General features: G+C 49.8%; 5 protein-coding genes across 6 annotated transcripts in view; 1 reads left to right on the forward strand and 4 right to left on the reverse strand.

Annotated features, from left to right (window-relative positions):
* LOC136196131 (dymeclin-like) overlaps positions 1-3,896 on the reverse strand; it is a 9,992-nt gene extending 6,096 nt beyond the window's left edge. Inside the window, exons 1-17 of the mRNA XM_065985628.1 lie at positions 3,269-3,896; positions 3,158-3,210; positions 2,998-3,094; positions 2,794-2,942; positions 2,695-2,743; positions 2,509-2,634; positions 2,335-2,456; positions 2,116-2,280; positions 1,872-2,047; positions 1,687-1,812; positions 1,515-1,628; positions 1,291-1,385; positions 1,144-1,237; positions 900-1,082; positions 728-844; positions 517-660; positions 287-459 (exon numbers count right to left, since the gene is read on the reverse strand). Coding sequence (XP_065841700.1) covers positions 454-459; positions 517-660; positions 728-844; positions 900-1,082; positions 1,144-1,237; positions 1,291-1,385; positions 1,515-1,628; positions 1,687-1,812; positions 1,872-2,047; positions 2,116-2,280; positions 2,335-2,456; positions 2,509-2,634; positions 2,695-2,743; positions 2,794-2,942; positions 2,998-3,094; positions 3,158-3,210; positions 3,269-3,549 — 2,097 coding nt within the window. The 5' untranslated portion in view covers positions 3,550-3,896 and the 3' untranslated portion in view covers positions 287-453. The remainder of the gene's footprint in view (positions 1-286; positions 460-516; positions 661-727; positions 845-899; positions 1,083-1,143; positions 1,238-1,290; positions 1,386-1,514; positions 1,629-1,686; positions 1,813-1,871; positions 2,048-2,115; positions 2,281-2,334; positions 2,457-2,508; positions 2,635-2,694; positions 2,744-2,793; positions 2,943-2,997; positions 3,095-3,157; positions 3,211-3,268) is intronic.
* A 260-nt stretch (positions 3,897-4,156) lies between these two features.
* LOC136196130 (adenomatous polyposis coli protein-like) lies at positions 4,157-8,978 on the reverse strand. The gene is made up of 9 exons (XM_065985627.1): positions 8,889-8,978; positions 8,787-8,838; positions 8,643-8,733; positions 8,477-8,590; positions 8,249-8,411; positions 7,731-7,888; positions 7,230-7,329; positions 5,305-7,176; positions 4,157-4,971 (listed from the first exon to the last, which is right to left on the reverse strand). Exons 3-9 carry the CDS (start codon positions 8,711-8,713, stop codon positions 4,405-4,407), a joined length of 3,045 nt encoding a protein of 1,014 aa, XP_065841699.1. The 5' UTR covers positions 8,714-8,733; positions 8,787-8,838; positions 8,889-8,978; the 3' UTR covers positions 4,157-4,404.
* A 1,173-nt stretch (positions 8,979-10,151) lies between these two features.
* LOC136196135 (uncharacterized) lies at positions 10,152-13,939 on the reverse strand. The gene is made up of 6 exons (XM_065985633.1): positions 13,519-13,939; positions 13,374-13,446; positions 13,170-13,297; positions 11,361-11,593; positions 10,280-10,345; positions 10,152-10,215 (listed from the first exon to the last, which is right to left on the reverse strand). Coding segments are annotated over exons 1-6 (906 nt in total). The 5' UTR covers positions 13,924-13,939; the 3' UTR covers positions 10,152-10,214.
* A 130-nt stretch (positions 13,940-14,069) lies between these two features.
* Positions 14,070-17,252, reverse strand: LOC136196133 (transmembrane anterior posterior transformation protein 1 homolog). Of its 2 annotated transcripts, none has more exons than XM_065985631.1 (13): positions 17,029-17,252; positions 16,287-16,974; positions 16,095-16,231; positions 15,921-16,036; positions 15,723-15,769; positions 15,555-15,670; positions 15,370-15,505; positions 15,196-15,293; positions 15,074-15,143; positions 14,942-15,022; positions 14,643-14,881; positions 14,379-14,455; positions 14,070-14,313 (listed from the first exon to the last, which is right to left on the reverse strand). In XM_065985631.1, exons 2-13 carry the CDS (start codon positions 16,294-16,296, stop codon positions 14,073-14,075), a joined length of 1,368 nt encoding a protein of 455 aa, XP_065841703.1. In that variant the 5' UTR covers positions 16,297-16,974; positions 17,029-17,252; the 3' UTR covers positions 14,070-14,072. The 2 variants fall into 2 exon arrangements, with proteins under 2 accessions (XP_065841703.1, XP_065841702.1); XM_065985630.1 differs by having other exon boundaries at positions 16,287-16,777; positions 16,862-17,252.
* Positions 17,253-17,621: 369 nt separating this feature from the next.
* On the forward strand, positions 17,622-21,550 carry LOC136196132 (cytoplasmic polyadenylation element-binding protein 1-like). Its single transcript, XM_065985629.1, has 7 exons — positions 17,622-17,758; positions 18,083-18,280; positions 18,334-18,754; positions 18,935-19,147; positions 19,205-19,332; positions 19,606-19,804; positions 20,782-21,550. Exons 2-7 carry the CDS (start codon positions 18,086-18,088, stop codon positions 21,057-21,059), a joined length of 1,434 nt encoding a protein of 477 aa, XP_065841701.1. The 5' UTR covers positions 17,622-17,758; positions 18,083-18,085; the 3' UTR covers positions 21,060-21,550.
* Positions 21,551-22,220: the final 670 nt, after the last annotated feature.

The raw sequence follows: 22,220 nt of genomic DNA on the forward strand, positions 1-22,220 counted from the left end.
TAATTAATTCCGGGCCTCTTCGGAAGGAAGACATCGCTACTGCTAAATAAATATTGCTTGTCTTCCGGCAAGGGGATGTGAACAAATTTAGGACGCGGGGGGCCCGGGGAATGGAAACGTCTCGTTCGCGTACCGAGGTAGGGGAAGCGAACGTTTAAATTTAGATCGGAGGAGAGGGAGGGAGAACCATATGGGAGATTCCGGCATTCTTCTAGTCGTGGGCGGATAGTAGAGTATACTCTACTTGGGTGGCGTGCCATCGCGTCTGGCCGCAAAAAAAGCCTACCTTTGGAGCTGGATGCCAGTGGATGGCCGAGAGCTCGCTTCACAACGATCCAAGAGAACGAAGGCTAGGCATGCGCGCAGAATGCGAGCGCCAAATAGTATTATTGTATTCGATTACCTTGCTGCGCAAACATAAGCTCTAAGTACAGTGAAGAAGAAAAAAAAAGTTCATTCCTAAATAAAAAGGAGAAACGTTCTCAGATACGATTCCTCGTGCGTCTACCGACTCACCTCTCTACGTACGGAGAAGAGCGCTATGCGTCGACTGTCCCAATAGAGCCCCGAACAATGGAACACCAACGACCAAACGTAGGGAACGAAAAACTCCTCGGGCTGGTCCTCCTCTACGTACCGAAACTTCAGTTCGGGAAATTTCTAAGAAAAGCTAGAATTGCGAAAAGGGCCGGCGCAAGCTAGGATATAGAAATAAAATTCAACGAACCCTAATTCTGTCTCTCGGCCAACTCAAAGACGCCTTCTCTATCACTTTCTGCACTATATCGACGGACCCGCCTCCGCTACCTCCAACCGCCAATTTTGCGTTAAAGTAGCTAATCACCTATCCTCGTACAATATAAAAAAAATTTCGCCGAGGGGCCCCCACCCTCCCTTACCGTCTCTATGTTTTGAATTATGTCGTGAAACGTCGGATGAGTGCGAAATACGGCGAAGAGTTCTTGCTTGTAGAGGAGCGCGTAGACGAGATTGGGATTCAAGTGGAGCGAGTGGGTCAGACACGAATTGATGATTTCCAATACCATGCGCATCACTTCGTCGACTATGGGCAAATCGTTCACCTATATACATACACATACATATACGGCGAGAAGTAGGCGAGCTTTGATTTTTTTTGATTACGTAATCTTGGGGAACGTCGCTGCTGTCGCCTTTCGCTACTCTTCGCATTATGTCGTTCATTTTCGCGTGCTTTTTCGCCAATAAACCAAATAGGCTAATTCAAAAAAATATCTTCGACAGTGCGGTAATCTTATTGGCTACTCTAACCTGACTAATCTTTGCGCTACGTACTGGTGCAACTGTATAAAGCTCGAAGACATATTCGCCAGAGCGGCGAGGCAATTTGTGTGCAAGTACTTATCCTAAGATATACAAAGGTAATGGGGGTTAGAGGAAGTGTCTCCATGATTACAGATATAACAAATGGAAATGTGGTTAGAGGGAGTGTCCCCTATACTATATAAACGGAGGCCTATCCAACAACATCTTACTCGAACTTTGGCTATATTGTACTGTATCGTTCGAATGAGAACCAAGACCAGGAGATCGCCCAACGTGAGATGCGACAGAGACCGTTCCGTGTACCACGCGACCGGTTTGAGCACCTAAAATAATCAGAAAAAAAATAAATCTCCAGTCCCAGTCCCCGTTCAAACGACTCACAGTTTCATGTATGGACTTATTAAAACTATCGTCCTGACTAAAAATGAGCAGGACGATAAGAGCCATATAGACGAGGTGCGAATTGCGCTTTTCCGCCGTGTACAGCAATTCGAGAACCGGTAAAACCTACGCGTGACGTCAGAAAGATACAGCGAGAAATGGGGGGGCCCCTTCCCCCTTCTAACCAAATTCTCTATGTCGGAACGCGAAAATATGAACGCAGACATTCCGGGATTCTCGTGAAGAAGCATATAGAGAAGTAGAATGGCCTGATCTTTGCCAAGACTACTACAAATTCCAAAGTAGAGCTGATCTAATTGAATGACGAACGAAACTTCCGCTTCCTGTTCCTGCACTTGCCCTAAAAAGAAAAAAAAGCGACGAAAAAATCAAATAGAAATAATTAATTGAATTTTTCACTAAAATCACCGCGCAAATCGGCGAAATGTTTTAGAGCCAAACGATACGGATTTACGTGCGTCGTGTGCTGATTGGTTAGAACTAGAAAAAGGAGTAGGCTTTGTTCGGCCAATGGAAACTGCCGGCCTTCGGGCAATTGTTTCCTAGAGCCAACAATCATAGACAATAGACCGGCTACAAAGACAATATATGTATATATATGAATATTGACTTGGGAAGCGTTTTTACACGCCGCGCTTCCGATGCTGGATAAAATTCCGCCGGAGACTTTGCGGAAGTTGGCCGGAGGCACCTGTTCTTGGTGTATAAAATTGATCAGAAGCGTGCGGATTACGATGGAAGCGCGTCGACTTGCGAAGAAGGAATAAAATCGATTAAGATTAAGAAAGGCATATACTGTACTTCGATTGGGTTAGAAGGCATTGCCACATGGGTCCCACGCTGCCCGATATGGGCTCCCAGAGCTGTCTGGATAGAAGTATTAGGAGAATGTTGACTACTTCCAAATGAATTCCGTAAGTGAATGATCTATTAAAAAAGAGAGATGATAAAACGTTTCGATTATGTTCTAGGGACGTTCGCGCTCACGTGACGGGGATCTCGGATAACGTTGTCAACAGACAATCGATGAAATCGGCTACAAAAAACGATACGAGCACGAATATTCTATATATAGTAATATTATACCGAATAAATCCGCCTTGGCTTCCTCTTCTTCAGTCGCAACTCCATTGAATTCCACGACCAATTCCTTCTCCGTCAAATTTTCGACGAAGTATTTGACGAAGGAACGAACTAGAAAGGCCGAATTCAACGCTCTCCACGTAAACTCGTTGCTAGGAGAAAGCGTGATCGCAAAGAACATTTTAATGTTTCCGAAAAAAACCTTACTCTTCCTGTTTTCCTTCGTCCGTCTCGACAACCTTCATCTGTTTCATGAACAGCTCCACGAGCGTCGTGAAATTTCCCGTTTTCGGATTATTTAATGCTGGAGACAAAGATCGTAGTAGGATATTAATTAATCAATTAATTAATTGGAAATATAAAATACCCATTTTCGAGGTCACGTGATTTGTCGCTTCTTCCAAAATCTTGCATTCGCCCCTGATAGCAAAAAAACTCCCCGTCTCTCGCGCTACGGACATCTATCATACGACATTACCTCGTGTCCGGTGGCTGGAAAGCGAACGAAAGGAGTTCGTCCCAGTAGGATTTATCCGACGAGTCGTCCAACGATGCCTCGTGAACCAGCTTCTCTTCGCCGACGAGTTTGAGTAGTACGGCGTTCGAATCGAGATCGGCGATCGTCGTCGAAGACGCAACACCCATTGCGAAGTCTTTAACGTGCGCTATAGGAGCCGAGAAGATGGCCGCGGAGGAGCAGCGTTCGAATGCCGTCGAAGAGCCTCTAGATTTGATTCGACTCAGCTTGGACGAGCGCATTTACGTGAAAATGAAGAACGATAGAGAGCTGCGAGGACGCCTTCACGTGAGACCCCTTTGGGAAGCCCGAATCCCCGCCTCCATCGCTCTCTCTCTCTCTCTCTCTTTACCAGGCGTTCGATCAGCATCTCAACATGGTTCTCGGCGAAGTCGAGGAGACGATAACGACGGTCGAAGTCGACGACGAGACGTTCGAAGAGATGTACAGGGTAAGAAAGGCGAAAAACGTCGCTATTCGCTGTCACGTGCGCTCAATCGCTCCAGACGTCGACGAGACAACTGCCCATGCTCTTCGTTCGCGGCGACGGCGTCATACTCGTGTCTCCGCCACTTCGCGGCGGCGTTTGAAGCAAAAAAACTGCGCTTGTGCGTACTTCTGCGTAGATAGTCTGCACACAAAAACATTTAATTAATAAATTAATAAATAGAGACGTTGTTTGGGTATTGATCGCGAAGTGGGACTCGTATTGCACTGCACGTACAATGGGTCTATTTCTCCGAGTCTCGCTTACTACCTTCAGTCCACTTGAAGTATCTATCTCTTCACGTAGTCATCCCTGGCTACTCTATCTATTTCTCTGTCTATTTATGCGTCCTTGCTGCGCTCCTCGCTGCAAATGAATCATATTGATAAATGATCTCGTGCCAAATGATAGAGAACACTTTCAAAAAGAGAATTTTCTAACAGGCACACCAGTGCACCCCACGTAAGAAGCTTTCTAACACTTCCCCAGTCCTAACAAAAAAACCACAAAGGGGGGCCCCTTCAAATAAATTACCCCTAAACATCCTAACAGTCGCGAGATAAAGCCTCTGACTAGTACAAGTACAAAGAAAAGCCTTACTCTTCATTAATTAAAGCGTCGTCTCTAAGGAAGAATCTGGATTCTCTCCCGAAGCAGGCCCCGCGTAATGATGACTCCCCGTCATTCCCCCGTAGCTCCCAGACCTCTGATGCCCGCGCCGCGCCGCGCGCGAACCCCTCACCGTCCCCGAATACATTTTCTGCAGAGGCAGCGTCTCGGCGGCGGCGGCGACGGCGACGGCACTGCCATTTCCCGCGTGATCTGAGGATCCTGGTTGAAAGGCGGGATCGCGCGGCGGCTTGGCGGGACCGCGCGTGCTGGCGCGACTAGGCGACGGCGGAAAACGCGATCGTCGCGTCGTCGTCGATCTCGCCTCCTCGCCGACGCCCGGCTCGCGTTGCATCATTTTCGTTCCTTCCTCTTCCATGACCGATTCCATGGAGACGCCCGGCTTCGCTTGGATCATGTTCTTGAGCGCTTGACCGGCGGCGAGTTGAGTTTCGCGATCGTGGACGCCGTTGACGATGCTCCAGAGGAGGGAGACGGCGCCGAGGTCCCAGAGGAGGAGTTGGTCTTGAACGTTGCGAGACGAGAGGTTCCACAGTATGCCGCAGACCTACAAAACGACATTGATGTGAAGAACAAAGCGCAGCTACGCACTAGAAAGGCCTCAAGACAAAACGCCCTTTTCTATAACACGCGTTTAGAAGCAGCCTCTCTTTGTGAGAGACCCAGTAGATTTATAACTCACCCACGTGCATGAACATAGGGGTAATTTTCTAATAGGGGAACAGCCACGTTTTTGAACATATACCAGCTCTCTAATAGCTCAATCTGAAGTCCCCGGCATAAGCTGGAGGGTACTTAGCTACTAACTTCAATACTAATCTCTGAGAGACTAATAAATAGATTTACATCTCCATCTAAAGACCCTATACCAATTTCTCACCTTCTTCAACATTTCCGAACTCCCCGACTTGAGCAGATGCACGAGCGTCTCGTACACCCTCCCGTCGCGCAGCACCTTCCTATACCCGGGCTTCGTCGACACGTAACTCGAAACATTGAGCAATATCCCCGCCGCGTTCTGCACGATCTCCTGCGAATACTTCACCGACGTCCACTGCCTCAAGAGAAACAGAATGAGCGCCAGACCCCCGGGTTCCTGACAGAGAAGCTCCTTATTTCGCGTGGAATGCGCCGAAACGTTCCACAGAGCGCTCGTGCACGCGCGCAACGTCGCCTCCTCGTGCTCGCCGCTCTCGTTCCGCCGCGCCCCGCCGCAGCCGCGCAGGAGCCCAATGACGGCGCCGCACCGACGCAGAGCGTCGCGCGCCGCGCGCGTGGCGCGCCACGACAAATTTCGCAGGAGATTCGCGGCACTCCGAACGAGATTGTCGTCGCGCGACTCGAGTTGGAGAACGACGACGCGCAGCACGTCGCCGAGACGACAGACGGACGCCTTGTTCTCCTCGGAGCCGAACGTCAGATTCGTCAACACGGTGCAACAGTGACGTCGCAAGTCGACGCCGGCACCGCTCGATTTTCGATCGATATCGATATCGTCGCGCGTCGCCATGGCGACGTTATTGTGAACGGCGTGATCGGCGACGAGAAGATCGCCGACCGCCGGAATGCCGCCGAGAAGAACGATGGCGGGACGATAGTCGGCTTTGAACGAGAGTTGCATCAGACGTTCGATGACGCGTTCGGCGCCCTTCTCGTTGTCGTCCATCAGTTTCATGTTCGCCGACGTGAGCGGAAGGCTGTCGCCGCCGGAGCGACCGCCCGCCGTTTCGTTTCCCGCCTTCGCCACGCGCACCTCTGTTATGCTGCGCACCTGTTCCAATAGGTGCAGCACTTGCATTTCGCGTCGTCCCTCCGACGTGCTCCCCTGCCAGCGTATGATGTTGTGCAGCGCGAGCGACGCGCGCGAGCGCGCCTCTCGCGACGCCGCAAGCGGGGTCCCATCCTTACCGGTGCCGGGATGAAGGATGCGCAGGAGAAGCGGTATACCGCCGATCTGTCGAAGGCTATTGCAGCTCTCGCGACTGTTCGCTTTCGCGAGCAATTCGCTCGCCATGTCGTCGAGCGTCGGCGACCCGAGCATCGATATCAAACCCTGAATGACGGGTTCGACGGGAATCGAAGCCGCCGCCGCCGCCGGGGGTTCCTGTCGAAATTCGTTCATGTCGAGCGACGACGATCGACTGTGCGACGACATGGAAAACGGCGGCGTGACGGCACCGCTTCCCTGATTAAACATATCGCTATTTATCGATTGGAGCGAGGCGTTCGTCGACGGACCGCCTTCGACTCGAAACGAGTTCACGCTCGATTTCGACGTGTTCAGTATGCCCGAAGCGGCGACGACGGAATGAAAGGGCGCCGGTATGTTGCCCATGGAGAGCGCGGGATCGATTCCCGGACCGATGATGCGATTGCGTTGGAGCACTTCGGGCGGAATGAAACTCGTTTCCGGATTGCTGCGCTGACGTAGATGATGGAACCCGGATCCGGCGCCGAGACGGCCCGCCGAGCTGACCGGTTGGATCGCGTGACGTAGACGATGCGCGTGACGACTCGGCTTCGGCTTCTGACGCGCCGCTTCGGGCGCGGCGAAATTGCGGACTTCGTCTTCGGCTGGCGGATAGTCGATTTTCGGTTGGGACGACGTCACGTCTTCTTGACTGTGCGCGGCGAGTCGCTGGTCGATGTAGTCGAGTTGCGATTGGAGGAATAGAATGCGCTGGTGGGCTTCTTCCACTTGCGTCACGTGGCCGTCGACGCGTCGTCGAAGATCGCGTTCGCGCTGATCTCCCTTATATTTGAAGGTAAATAAGTGCTTTTTTTTTCTTCTTTAGAAATTCTCACCTTTGGAAGGGATCTGAGTTGCTCGCGAAGGCTCTGCAGTAGAGATTCTTCTTTCTCGCGGCTGTCGTTCTCGCACGTCATATTGTATAATATTCGCGCTCTGAGTTCAAAGAGAAAGGAACGTGATTAGAATTATATTAATTAATAGAGCAGCGTGACTGTCTTTGTTAGCATGTTCTACTGTGTATTACATGCAGTGGAGAGAGAAGGGCGTTTTCTCAATACTAATAAATAATCTCCAAGGGTGAATACCCAGACTGTACTTAGTATGTGGTCTAATATAAACAAGTATGCCTACACTGTGGGGAGGTGAAGTTACTTAGACAACTGTATATATAGTATCAAATGTCATCAAGATATTCGAAACAGACAGGCGTCTGGGAACTTCATGTAAAAAACGATATCGAATAAAAAAAAACGTCGACTACATACGTACCGGCATGAACATACTGCATATGTATAAATCCCCCCAAGATGGGGGAAAGCCCCTCCCACCCTTACCTCTGCCGATTCATTTCGCCGAACGTCATCGCCGGCGGCGCTCTCGGAGGCAAATTCATAGGATCGCTTAGCGGTCGACTCGCTCCCGTCGCGGAAGTGCCTCCAGCGGCGGCGGCGGCGGCGGCGGCGCGACGTCGAACGACGGGCGACTGATTCGACTAAAAACAAACGGAAGAACGCTGGAACCGCGACGCGGCGCATTTCCAAAACCGAGGGGCCCCCTCCCTTCGACGACAATCGAATTAATTAGACGTCGGAATGCGAAGCGCCCGAAAACGAATACAGTATGCGACGAGAAGTCGGTTCCCTTTCGCTCGCGCGCCGCGCCCCCCGCCGCAAAACGCCAACAAATAAGCGTCTAAAACCAACAAGCGGAACAGGATCGAGGTGGAGCGTCGGTTACGCGTGGAATTTCGTCGCGTAAACGCGTCGCGTCGCGTCGCGCGGCCCCCCTTTTTTCGTGGAATGTTTAGTGGGCGTATTTCACGCGGAGCGGAGTGTTCGCCTGGCGCGTTTACCTTTGCGTCGCCGTTGAGGGGCGCGCCGACGCCGGCGCGAGAGCCGTGAGTCGAAGCCTCGGCCATGGACGAAAGAAAGAAAAAGGAGCCGGACCAGGTGGGGTAAGATGACACCCTTAGAGACTTCTTGTACTTTGTGCGGTACGGCGTTCGCGCGCGCGCGCTACAAGACGAAACAGCGAAGGATACAGAGAGAGGCCCCCCTGCCGCGGCGACACCTATCCTTACGTTTTGGGATATGCTTCTGCGTGTGCCAGGCAGATTACGAGCGTGGCCGATTGCGCGACTCGGACTCTCACGATGTCGGATGATGGATGAACGCCTCTTCGCTTAGACGGAGCACTAATGAGCTAATCGATTTAGGGGAAAACGTAGAGCACGCTAGTGGCGGCACTTCTTTATGACGACACGAAATACGTAGGGAATGTCGGGGACCGTCCCTCGGCACGTGATCGAGATACTCATATTTCTCTAAAACTGTGCTCCTAAATATCGCAGCAATAATTAAAAGATCTAATCTTTGAATACTATAATTTACCTCGGGAATGGAACAATCGTTGTAGTTCAAATCGGGATTGAGCCGGCAGAACCTTAATTCAATTATTTGATATACCGCCCGCCCCTCATTTTGCGACCAAACCATTTGCTCGAAAGCGTCTCGGGAGCTGCCGGATGCGGAAGTCGTCGCCATTTATTACACGAGTCGCACTGGACCCACGTGAAGACCTCGAGAAACGCGGAAAGGCTCGCCGTTTCCGCATCAGAGCCGTCGAAGTCGAGAAGCTCTAACCCAACCCACGCACGGAGCGTCGACTAAGACTATATACGTAGGAATATTTTGCTTACCGTAGAATCGTTGGTCTTCCAATAGATCCATATCGCCGGGCGACTCCTCCCTATATAAATGCGTCCGTCATAACAACCGAATCTCTGGGCTTTTCTTCCCCCTACGTTTTTGCTGAGGTTTTGTCGACGAGAAGGCGCTCCATCGAATCGTTCCATTCGAGTCGTTTCATCGGCGTTTTTTTCGTGTAGCGTCGTCGTTTCGTCGTGCTGCGAGACGTCTGCCGATGACTGGCGTAGTTCCAATGGGGATGCGAACAGCGAAGTTGGGCCATTTCGCGACGAGCTGCATCTCTAAAGAAAGACCATCGTACCTATGACTGTAGATTCTATTTGTACCTATACGGAGCCTTCTCTTTCTCCGGCAATTCCTTCCATCGTTTACCAAGGAGACGACTTATTTCCCTGTTGTCAGTGTTAGGATATAGACTAGACGGTGAAACTTCGATTAGTCCACTTAGTAAACATCGATTATAGGGGGGCCCGCTTGGATGCTTCGCCTTATTACACCTCAACCCCCAAAATAGAACTTGCCCATAACAAAGAGACACGCTAACTAGACAGCATGAGCATGCCTCTCTACAGACCTAACCTGTACATCTGTATTTCCCAGTGAACCATCTGTCATCTTGACAGGTCCCACTATTTGCTAGTACTTTATCCACCTACCCAGCGATATTTCGTCGCTGTTCTATGCTGAACAGTATAAATCCATTCCGAGGTCTCTTGATTATATTAAAATCTCCGTCAACGGCTTCTTTGACGACGACGCCGCTGCTGCTATCATCCGCGTCCGAGGAGCGATCGTCGGACGCCGCTTTGCCGCTCGACGTCGTCGCAACGGCGGCCGTCTCGTAAGCGAAATCGGACGAGAGTCGAAGCTTGTGAGTGCGCGACGACTTTCGCTGGCGACACTGAGAACGAGAGCGCGTTGACGAGGAGGAGGAGGAGGAGGATAAGTCGCAGACGAGTCGAGATGGGTTCGAAGATGAGCCGTTGAGATAAAAGGACGGACGATTCTGGCCTGAGAAGGATACTGACGCTTCGTTAGATTGGCCGGCAGATGAATTACGCGGAGGAGATTTGACTTTCGTGTTGAGCCAATTGTCAGCTCGAGTGAATACCTACGGAAAAAAAGAGGGTTGTTGTCACCGGAGTGTACCCAGGGAGACAATACTAATTCCCCACTATGTATGGTTTCTTACGACTGGCTTTGCTTGATTCTCTGTGTCTTTCAAGTCTTCCATGCCTTCACTACACAGAAAAAACAATGTACAGTGCTAATTGAAAACTCGTTAGACGTTTCGGTAATGAAAGGGTCCCTTTGACATGCTCTAATCAAGTACGATTCGCTACACGGTTATATTAACGAGTGCGGCAAGAGAACGACGCTGTCAGGCGGAATTCTGAACTGAGGCTCCCAAACTACGCTTTTCAGTCTCTGGACGTTCAAAAACGCGTCGTTTAACCGCGAAAAAAAGGATACCCGATACAAACCCCACGGAAGAGAGGGTGCTATGGAGGCTGGTATCGAAGCTCAAGCGTGACTTATGAACTAGGAATCAAGGTGAGATAATAGGCGGCCACCGGACCATAGATGCCCACACCTTGGGGAGAGTTAAATGTACGATATATGCATCGACGCTCAAAGGGGCACTTTAACTGCAGCTTTGCTACAAGCACAAAAGTACTCGTTTCAAATCGGGAACAACGCAAATCGACCGCGATATCCATTCTGCAAGGTTCCAAAGCAAAAATTCGTCCCAATTCGATCTCAAAAAAAAGGCGAAGGCGTGGGCATGACCACACGCCCGCCACACATGGATTGAGCAACGCACGACGTCACCACAAGAACGCTTCGATCAAGGCGTTGCACTGAACGGATTGCGGACTATGTCTGAGAGTACTGGCGCGCCGCGGTTCGCCTGTGGCCGTCAAAATATCTACCGCGCGAGCGAGACGCACGGGCCCGCGCGGGGACGCGGTTGGTGCGGTTCATGCGTTTCTCCGAAGACTTGTGAACGATAACGCGCACAGAACGCGGCACAACATTGAGGCCACGCGAACGAGACGAGTCCACGGCGAAAGCCTAACCTCAGCAGCTGTACCAAATCCTAATAAACCAGTGACTCTCATGCCAAGACAAGCTGCTACGCATGCGGTCGCCTAGGGTCTGACGCTAAGGAATGATCGCTATTGAACAGTGTGCTCTCACTAGCAACTCCTCTGGTGCCCTCCTCCTAATGCTGTGTGTACTTGGGGTTCTCACCTTGATAGGCAATATTCCAATAGGAGTTTCCCCGACGGCGTTTCCATCGCGTCGTACGACGTATTGACGACCGAATTGATTGCCGATTCGTCCCAGAGCGATTCTCCAAGCGAATTGGCGTCGTCGACGACGGGGACGACGGCGGACGCCGCCGGCGGCGGAATTGTCGAACTCGTCGACGAGTCAAAGGAGCCGCACTCCAAAACGACAGTACTCGTCTCTTTGAGCAAATCCTTAGAAGAAGAAGAAGAGACAGTTATATATATTTAGTATAGGAAATTGTTGATAGACGTAGGTGTAATAAAAAAATACAGTGGAACTTCCTTAAAAGTGCTGGGAAATTGGTAAAGATCAGATCCTTTTGCCTATGAGTCTAAAGGTTTAGGTAAAGGACTTCTATATTCGTGGATTTGGCGAAGGGTCCCCCTTTGGGGAAACAAAGCTTCGTTTGACCGCCACGAGCTCAAAAAACGCGTTTTCTCGCGTAGAGAACTTTAAAAAAGATCAAAAAACATCGACACTTGACACAAACCCCACGGAAGACGGTGCTATGGAGGTTTATCCCGGTGACAGAGGTGCCCAGGAGCTGGGAGAGAGATGCGAGAACTAGGAAGGCGTGCAATGTTACACCCTTGTCAAGTTAGTATATTATCGGTAAACATAAATGAAGGGGTGGGTTAGACAGAACGGGTAAGGGCAGACTATTACGACCAACGAAAATGTAAAAGAGGGAAGGGGTATGTGTCAAGTGAGGAATGAGGCGACCACCGGGTCATAGTGCCTCAAGCCTTGGGGAGTGTTGCCAATCTCCCTTCTATCCTAGCCACGAGCTCTGCTCTGCTCCATCTGATAAGTACTTGTAAACGCTGGGTATTTATACTCATACGCGACTAGGACCCTACGACTGCAGCTATTCAAAATCAAAAAGCGCTTCGTCTGAATCGAAACCTTTGCCAATCGGCCGCAATCGGCCGCAAATGCAATTCTGACAACAAAAACGAACGAAATTTTGTTGAAAATCAATTCAAAATGCGAAAAAACGACAACGCACGTGTGCTACGTACGCCAGACACGCCCTGTCACGCTACATTGAGCAACGCATGACGTCAATCATCGCGCTGCTACGAAATGCCCTAATACGCGAAGTAGAAGCGATGAATCGGTCGCGAAATGCATTGTGGGTCTATTCTCAAGACATTGAGTCGCTATTTGGACGCGAAAAGCGAACGCATACGCAGTTACGGCAGTACGCTTGGTCAGCAAAATCAAGGTGCTATGTCCGGTTCTATAACGGGCAAATGAAACGTGCCTTGCACGTGATACGCAAACAATGAGACGAAAACGCTACGTAGCTCGACTATTCGACCCGCTCCTCGTCAAAATAGCTAACCAATAGGCAGGGTATGATAAAAACTTCCGATACTGGTGCACGTTTCACAGTATAATGGTACTAAAATGTGTGATGTGGCATTTCACCTGCGTTGAAAAAGACGCGACCCATTAATTATTGCAGGCCATCATAAACGTTTTCAGGATTCAAAAATGTCAACTATTCAGAGGTTTCAATCTACGACGCAGTGCCCAAGAGAACAAATGTCTTGGAGCTTATATTTCAGCTCTGTGACTTGGAATCACACTAAAACGTCAGTATGGGTGAGTGGGTCCCTCCAAAATTAGTATAAAGGCACTCAGTATGTGCAGATCAGTCTCGCTAGGCACTAGGGGGAGTCATTGACTGCACAAACGAAATTCAATGAAATTACTAACAGAACGCCTATGACGTTCTAATCCCTCCCATGCATTTCTCACCGAATCTATCGCCGCCATATCAATCAACTCGCCCGCGCAGCAGTCGATATTCCAAAAGGGATCCGACGCTTCGTCCGTCGCCGTCGCCGCTTCCGCTCCACCGACGTTCGCCTCTAGCACAGGATCGCCTGGGAAAAGAAAAGAAAAAAGAACAACGCGGAGAGAAAAAAAAGGACAGGGAAAAAAACTCGTTTTCGAACCCACTCGAAAAATCCTCCGAACTCTCGTCGTCGACCGACGAAACGACGGGCACCGAACGCGTACAGCTGCCCGACGACTAAAAAACAAAGAGGCCACGCCCACGCTTCCGTTATCAGACAAAATCGACGAATCGGCGTCGAGCACTGACCGATTCGTCTCCCGCGGCAACGACAGGCGCATGCCCGCCTCCGCGAGTGGGAGTGGGACTCGAATCGCGACGGAATCGTCCGTCGCCGCGTCGCCGATCGACGAGAATCGGCGACAAGACGAACGAATTGATGTTGTTCAGTATCGATCGCGGCGATTTGAAGTCGTGCGTCGCGTGCCGCGGCGGTCTTCGTGTAGAGGGGAAAATTCGCGTTTTTTTTTCTCCCGTGGCGCGCGGCGGGGAGAGGGGATATCGCGAGCTCACTCGATGTCGTTCAGCGAGTTCTTTGCCTCGTCGCACGCGAGAGATGCGTGCGTGTTTGTTTCCGTCATGATTTCCGTGCGAAAGACGAACGGGCGTTCGGCTGACGCGCGAGGTTTTCGCGAGCCGGCTTTTTGACTGCATTCCGCTGAACCCCCATCGGGATTCGGGAATCGTACGCGATGAATGAATGAATGGGCGCGCGACCAATCAGGAAAATCATCGTCGACCAATCAGCGAAGCGGAGCGCGCGCGCGTGACTCGGTTGTAACCAATGAAAGGTCGCTCTATTGCTACAGTATCGAACCGCCGACGAACGTATACCTGTTCACTTCGTCGAGCGGAAGCCGAGACTTTCCCGACGTTCCCGCTTGGGGACGCACGAAAGGAGTGTCCGGCAATTTTGGATAGTAGGCCGGAAGCGACGGCGAGTATCGCGACGTAGAGGGCCCTCGCGCGTCGTCCCATCCCGGCCAGCTCTGACTCGCTATTCCAAGAAGAACGACGCTTGCTAAGAGTTTGAGTGCAAAGAGACTTAGAAAAAAAAAGCAGAGGCAATGAGAAACAACAAGGGCTTTAGGGGGGAGAGGGAAACGCACCACGCGTAGCTCGTCACGACGAGAAATATACCACTCCATCCCACAAGTCTGATTGAGCTGATTACAATGCGAAAAGTCTAGGGAAACATATATACATCATTAGTCAATAATCATATGAGAAACCTAATGTAGGATCATCATCAATAATTAATTAAAGTCCCTTCAAATATTCAAAGCTCAGACTACTATTTATTAGAATTTGTCTAAAAACGACCTTCCACTATTTCCCCCCTTTTATGATTGAAGGCCTCTTTTTTGTCTTACCACGCATCCCAAAGGCAGAGGCACGAACCCAACGCGTCGCGACACGACGTCCATCTGATCGGCGAGCGCCATGTTCTGTCGTCGTTTGATGACGTCCTTGGAGAGCGTGACGCGATACTGTCGATAGACTTCGGACGATATGTTATTGAATTTGAGAATGAAAGCGTGCTTGATCCAATCAACGGCCACTTCGGACATCCACACGCCCACAAAGATAGGCAACAATTCCAAAAGATGATCTAGAGAGAGAGAGAGAGAGAGAGATGTAATAAAGTCGCAATTTCAAAGGGAAGTGTTACCGTAATTCCAGCCAAGTTCAGTCATATTTCTCAGCAAGACAATGCCCATGAGAACGAAATAGTGAAACCGTTCTCTCATGTCTTATTCAGCCCAATAAATCAATACCAATAAATGAGTGTACGTCTTCTTACCATGGCACGATATTTGAAAGAGATTATTTGTCTCGAATCGTTTAAAAGCGTTCGATTTTAATTCAACAAACTAAAAGAGAAGACATGGACGTCTTCTACTGTATATTGCCCAAGTCTCGTACCTGATTGGATACCATGATTGTTAGCAAGGCTTTATTGTGAGAATTTATTGCCACATTTAGAACAGTAGCCTGACCCAAAACCAGTGCAGAATGCACAACTAATAAATAAATAAATAAATGGTTAAGAAAACTAAGCACAGCCTCATGACTATTATCTGACGAATGAAAAGATACAGACAGTGGTAGTTGCAGCAACGAAATAGGGTGCAAAGACGAGATGATTCCACCAACGAGGTTTTCTCGTCGACACGAGATCAAACAGAGCGCTGAAGACGTCGTCGTTGAACGACGAAAGCAGTTTATCGCCAATCTTGATACGAAAAATAGAGAGATACAATACGAAAATATCAAAAACATACCTCTAATACGTTGTGAATGACGTAGAGTTTAATTACGGCTTGGCCTCTGACGAGATGATAGAGCATTGAGTTGTCAATGAAGCATAGTAGAACAAAGCAGACGACAAAGGAGAAACCTAGAGAGTATCTTAAGACTGATGTCTCCTGTCATTTTCTCTATGCTCTCACCTCTCACTAGGTCACATATCTGAGCGGGATTAATAATAGAAGTGGCCCTGAGAGGATCAAATATTTAATATAGGAATCATTATTATAAATATTTAATTTAGGAATTATAACACCAAGGTAAGAGAGATAAAGCTACAAAATAATTTTTTCGTAGATACTGTAGCTTTTTTATTTATACCTAATTTTCCAAATACTTACCAAGGCCTAGCGATACTCGCTGCCAGCGCCACTGCAGCTACTAGAATTCTTATAGGAAGTATGGTAAAGACGAAAAGAAATGTATCGAGGCATAGTAGAAAACCAAACGCTATGAGCTGCGTAGAGATAAAAAATTGCCATATATTATGAACATACTGCTTCTTATTTTGATACCGCTTCGAGATTTTTTGGCGTTCGCCACAAATTTCGAAAAAGCGTCTGGCTTTTTTCGCCGTCCGAAAACGGCTGCTCGTATCCTTGCCTCAATTCGGCACCGAGAAACTCTCCGAGCCCTATGCGACCTCTTGGCCCTAAGAAGAAACGCATTCGCTGAACAGAAAGCTACTCTTTCTCAAGAATAACAACCGTTTTTCATTCCGTAAACGGGACCTTGTCACGATCCCGAATACAAGATGGCTCTCGGTCGATCTTTGGCCGTTTTTTCTCAATTGGCGGTGAGAAGTCGCGCTCACGCGCTCGGAAAGCTACGTGGCGACATCGCCAATCTCCCCGGAACCGTACGCTCGCGTCGACGACGCGCGATAACGTCTCAGTCGTTTTCTCGACTTTAGAACATGCCGTTTCAAACTCGAAACAAGCCGCGATTGCTCTTCTCCATCGTCGCCTTTCTCGGACTCGGCTTCTCGTTGCCGTTTATAGCCGTCTGGTTCCAAAAGTCGAAAAAGTAGCGCGTAGTAGAGTGTCGAGTCGCTCCTAAGACCTATTCGTTTGCCTGGGCGCGTTTGTCTATACTGTTTGTTCAAAAATAAATGTTTCGGTGTGGTAGCGTTAGATTCTGATCGCTTTGCGTTTATTTTGGTCGGCAATCCACCTAATTGTCCTCGTGTTCTGATTGGCTGCGCGAAAAAATTTGATGAGAAGCGTGCGTTAGTGCTTCGCTGAAAGTGATTTAATAAATGCTTTCAGTCATGAATTTTTACCTCTCTGACACCCAGAGAAATTTATTAGTCTCACGTAGAATTAATTAAAACTCCCTGACGGTGCGTGGGACCCCAAATTTCTCCTGACTCCTCGTGGCTCCGCGTGATTTTTCCTAATAGGCACTCGAGAATGGAACTGATTGCGAAAGCGCGCCTTCAATAGTCACTTAGGTGCCGGCACCACTTTCACATGACCATCACGTTGTAAAGCTCAGGGGTCATACGAAAAATAAGAGATATGGAGAGAGGTTGCTGACACTCACTGATTTTATTGAAAGTACACGTAGAACTTTGCTCTCGGAGGTCATCTAAGGCGTGACGTCATAGAAAGAGTGCAAGTGGGCGGAGAACGAGTAGGCGGTGCATTTGAATAATTGGTACAGTGTAAGAGAGAGATGAGTTGCACTGGCGTCAATGCATCCGCCTTTGCGCCATGAGACAGCTGTGCAAGAGCTAAGGACTGCTCGGGGGCCAATGCCGCTAGGTATTGTATTGCGTCGAGCTAGCTTCTGTATTGTGCATTGAGAGTGCGAGTATGGCTTCGACAGCTCGCGCTCAGCACTTGCGGAACTTCAGTACACTCTAGTAGGCGTGGTTAAATCTAGGAAGAATCGATCCGCGTGGGCGCGCGCTGTTTTTTTGCGAGTCGTAGGTGCAAGTGACTAATCGGCGCCCGAGAATGATTCGAGAGCGCGAGGCGTCACTTCCCATTTTGCACCCCATCATCGGGAGCCGTCGTGTCACGTGTTTCCCCACGCTCCGCCCTCACTGATTCATAAGTTCGAAGTCCCGAATAGCGCCGCTCGGCCACACAGTCAAAACGCCGGGTCGACGCTCGTCGAACCTCACTCGTGACTCGTCGTTCATCGCGAGCGCCGTTCAACGATCGACAAGGAGGTGAGCTCGACTTCAAGACCGATCGCGCGATCGCGGATTCCACACGGAAAGCGCCACGCCTTTGTGTGGCCCACGCCACAGCGCACGGACTCAAAACTTTCGGAAGCCTCGCACGTCGCACGACGAATCCCAATCGCTCGATCCGCGAACGAACGAACGATCGTCCGAACGATCGATCGACTGCGTCAGGGCGAAATCGCGCATGCACGCACACGCGTCCCGCAAATCACGCGACACCCACGCCGAATCGCTTCACGCCCCACGCGCACACGCTCTCTCCCGCGCTCATGCAACGTTCCATGACTGAAAAATCCCGGCTTTTAGAATATGACCGCCGCTCCGCTTCATCCCCTCTCCACGTGGACGCCCGACGACGACGACGACGAAAACGGCGGCGGCGGCGCGTCGGCGCCGACCAAACGCGATCGTCGTCCCGACTACTACGAAACCGAAGCGATCGATCCGTGGATCGCAGCGCTTCCCGATTTGAACGTCGCCGACGATTCGCTTCTCGCTCTCGCCGTAAGCCCTAATTAGAAATCGGGACCCCCTTTCTCACTTCCTGGTTTCCGAAGGACCGGATGAGCGGGCTGGAACTTCGTTCCGCGACGCGCGCTATCAGCGACACGCCAATATCGTTCAATAGCACCGAAAGCGCGACGAGCAGCAAACGATCGAGCCCCCTATCGAGCGAACCGAGTCCCCTTCTCGCCTCCTCGGCTTCCGCCGTCGCCGCCGCAGCGACGACCCATGATTTCATGGGAATTGATCCGGCGGGGTCCGCCTCGTTCGCCGGAAGTGATCGGCGTTGGGGCATGTCGTCTGCCTCCGTCTTTTACGGCGAGAACGCTTTGCTGTCGTCGGCGGGCGCGGGCGGGATTTTGCCGCCGGAGTTGCCGCCGCCGTATCTCGAACGAGCGCTCAGGCCTATGCACATGCCGCCGCCGCCGCATGTGTTTGGGAGAGATAGGGGCTTGAGAAGAACGGATTTTCACGGTGAGTTACTTATATATACATATACAATGCATTGTCTTCTATCTATTTATTTTAATTGAATTGTAATAATTGAAGAATTATCGAATAGAATTCGCTTCTAAAAATTAAGCTCTTTTAAATAATCAATAATACTAGTCTATAAACAATAGGTATGTAACTTCTCGTTGTTTTCTTTTCTAGCTGCGTCTTACGTTCCCGACGTCGTGTGCACGTGGAGCGGTCAATTGCCGCCGCGCGTCTATCGCAATCCCACCTACTCGTGCAAGGTCTTTCTCGGCGGCGTTCCGTGGGACATCACCGAGAGCCAGCTCATGACGGCGTTCAAGATCTTCGGATCGATGAAAGTGGAGTGGCCGGGAAAGGATAGCAAGCACCAACGTCATCCGCCAAAAGGTAAAGAAAAAAACGTTTTCACGTCTCCTCCCCTCCCAACATATAGTGATTATTCAGGCTACGTGTATTTGACATTTGAGTCGGAGCGATCTGTGAAGGCTCTGCTCCAGGCAAGCGTGCAGGGAATATATGGAAATGGCGATTATTACTATCGCATTTCGAGTCGACGCACCAAGAACAAAGAGGTAAGGAAAGAGAAGGAGTCCGGAGAACCCACTGTAGTCTAAGGCTCCTGCTCCCCCCCCCCCCCCCCCCCCCCCCCCTGACTCTCAGCATACGCTGAATAACCCTACAGAAAGAGTGTACCTACCTCAAACTAAGATAAACATTTTCCTTCATCCCTCAGTCGACGAGCACACCAGTATATTTTACGATGCACTATTTTTTACCTTGTCTGGTGCGCTGGTCAACTCTCCCTTATGCAAATGACTCCTGCTAACGTTGGAAATTTTTTTCAGGTTCAGGTCATTCCCTGGGTGATATCAGACAGCAATTCGATTCGCTGCTCGTCCCATCGTCTCGATCCGGACAAGACCGTCTTTGTCGGCGGCCTCCACGGTCTCTTGAACGCCGACGACTTGGCTCTGATTATGAACGACTTGTTCGGCGGCATCGTCTACGCCGGAATCGACAGCGACAAGTATAAATATCCAATAGGTAAGAGGGGAAGGATAGGCGCGAGGGTTCCCTTTGAAAATCCGAGGGGTGGAAGACGCTTTGGGTGAAATAGAATAGGCGGCAGAGATCCCAGCCAACTTTGATGCATACGTAAATATGAGGAGGAAACGTTCGGTTATATATAGAGGCCTAAAACATGTCTGTGAGCCACCTGAAAAAGCCGGAATGAGAGATAGCGTTAATGTGTGCGTGCCAACATAGACGGTCGAGGGAAAACATTAGTCCAAGGGAGTAGAGCAAACAGCATTCAGCGCGGGAATGCGAATCGCGGGCCTTTCATCTAGCAAACAGGATGCGAACGAGACGTGCACCGTTAAAAATGAGCTGAATAAATTAGAAAAAGGGATGCGGGTTCATCAAAGTGTACGATAGGGGTTTCCCTACCCACTAAAGTCAAACAGCATTAAGCGAGGAATGAGAACCATTTCCCCCGGGCCCCCCAAAAAACGTTTGAGTGAGTCTTGGTCGCGCCAGGATGCAAACTAGACGGAATGATGCCTGATGAATGCCACGGGGGAAGAAACGCGGTTGACTTATGAGGCGGGCGGGCGGGCGAGAAAAAAGTGTGGTTATGCGGATAGGAAAAACTCCTTGAGTCAAGGAGACGTTCACAAAGACGCGTAGGTCTTCCCGAATAGGAGAGACCACAATGTGGTTCAGTGAGACGTTAGACCACAATGTGTCAGTGCGCTAATGAGAGGGCCTATTAGTATACTAAAGCCGCAAACAAGTCGGCTGGTTATAACTAGAGAGAGGGAGAGGGAGAGCAGATCCAAAGCCTGTGAATTATGGGCAGAAAGTAGAACTTGCATGAGACTGCCACAAAGGTTTGAATACATATGAACGAGCGTCTTCCCCCCCTCGTAGACAGGATACCCCACAAAGAAGAGGACCCCTAGCTCTTCTCCGCGCCGCGATTTTCGTAACTTATTCATTGATTCCCTAATAACCCTCAGGCTCTGGTCGCGTGACGTTTGGCAATCATCGCAGTTTCATGAAAGCCGTTCAGGCGGGTTTCGTCGAAATCAAAACGCCGCGATTTCAGAAACGCGTCCAAGTCGATCCGTATCTCGAGGACGCCATGTGCGGCGTTTGTCACACGAGCCCCGGGCCCTTTTTCTGTCGCGATCCGCAATGTTTCAAGTACTACTGCCGTTCCTGTTGGCAGTGGCAGCATTCGATTGAAGCCTTGCGCTCGCACAAGCCTCTCACGCGATCCAGCAAGAATCACTAGCGTGCGTTGCGCTGGCTCTCCCACTCTCCCCGCACCCCCTATTAGTACCAGAAATTGCAACTGAAATTTTTAATCTCTGCTATTTATGTGTCCGAATTTTTTGCTTAGTTCTGCCTTTTTCCTTTTCCTCTTTTCTTCCTCTCGTGCGGCCGCGGTTTTCGATTGAGGCCGGTCGCACTTATCTGTCTTTTCCTTTTTTTTTCTGTTCTCTGATCATATCATGTTAGGACGCTGCTGTTTAGTTTGTTGAGGCAGGATTTTTTTTCTATTGTGAGAGGATATTAAGTTGAGTTCTATTTGTAGTTCAGGACTAATTCATTATTGATTTTAATTTGCTTGCTTGCTTGCTAACTCGAATATGCTGTTTCACTCGCACTAAGAAGACTTAAAGAGAGACAGAAAGAGATATCCGTTTTGCCTTCTTTTTTTTTATTGGGTTGCCCTTTGTCCGTCTACATTGTGTTCGTAAAAATAAATCAAAAGCAAAAATAGCCTTCGTGCGCACATCCAATGACGTATAAATACATCGAAAGCAAAAAATAGCGCAACGACGCGATGGTTTCTCTTGAAAGCATCGAAGCCTCGACATATCAATCGTTCATGCACGACAATTGCCTTCTACAGCTTCGAGCAGCTTCTGCGTAGGCGCCAACGCCCTTGGGATGGTGGAGACAGGTATGGACACGAAGGCCCATCACTTAGATAAACTTCAGTTGCCAAGGGGTAGCCCGCTACAACAAATACGCCTCCTTTGACCCATCAGCAATTGTTTTTGTACTCGCTAATACATTCATCATCATTATCATCGGCTAGTGGTTTCTTGCTTTAACTAAGTGCGCAATTTTCTTCTAAGGCTTTTCCAAACGTAAGTAGAATGCACCTGCAGGGCGTAAACGAACAGATGGTGGACACAGGTGGTATTAGTGTAAGCATAGTAAAGCGTATTAAAAAATCTACCAGTAAGTGGCACACTTTAGCGCGCTTTACTTTCTCGGTCTACGGTGTTCAGAAATTCCGTACTGTACGCAGCTCCAATGGTCGACTCCGAAGTTCAACACGATGCAGACAGACGAGAATTCTCCTTGACGACAAAAGAAGGCGAGAAGACGCGAGAGCCCCCCTTCCGGGGAACGCCTCGAATAATCGCTCTCGAAACAGGCC

This window comes from Oscarella lobularis, chromosome 15 (assembly GCF_947507565.1).
Source record: "Oscarella lobularis chromosome 15, ooOscLobu1.1, whole genome shotgun sequence".
In the NCBI taxonomy this organism is placed as follows: Eukaryota; Metazoa; Porifera; class Homoscleromorpha; order Homosclerophorida; family Oscarellidae; genus Oscarella; species Oscarella lobularis.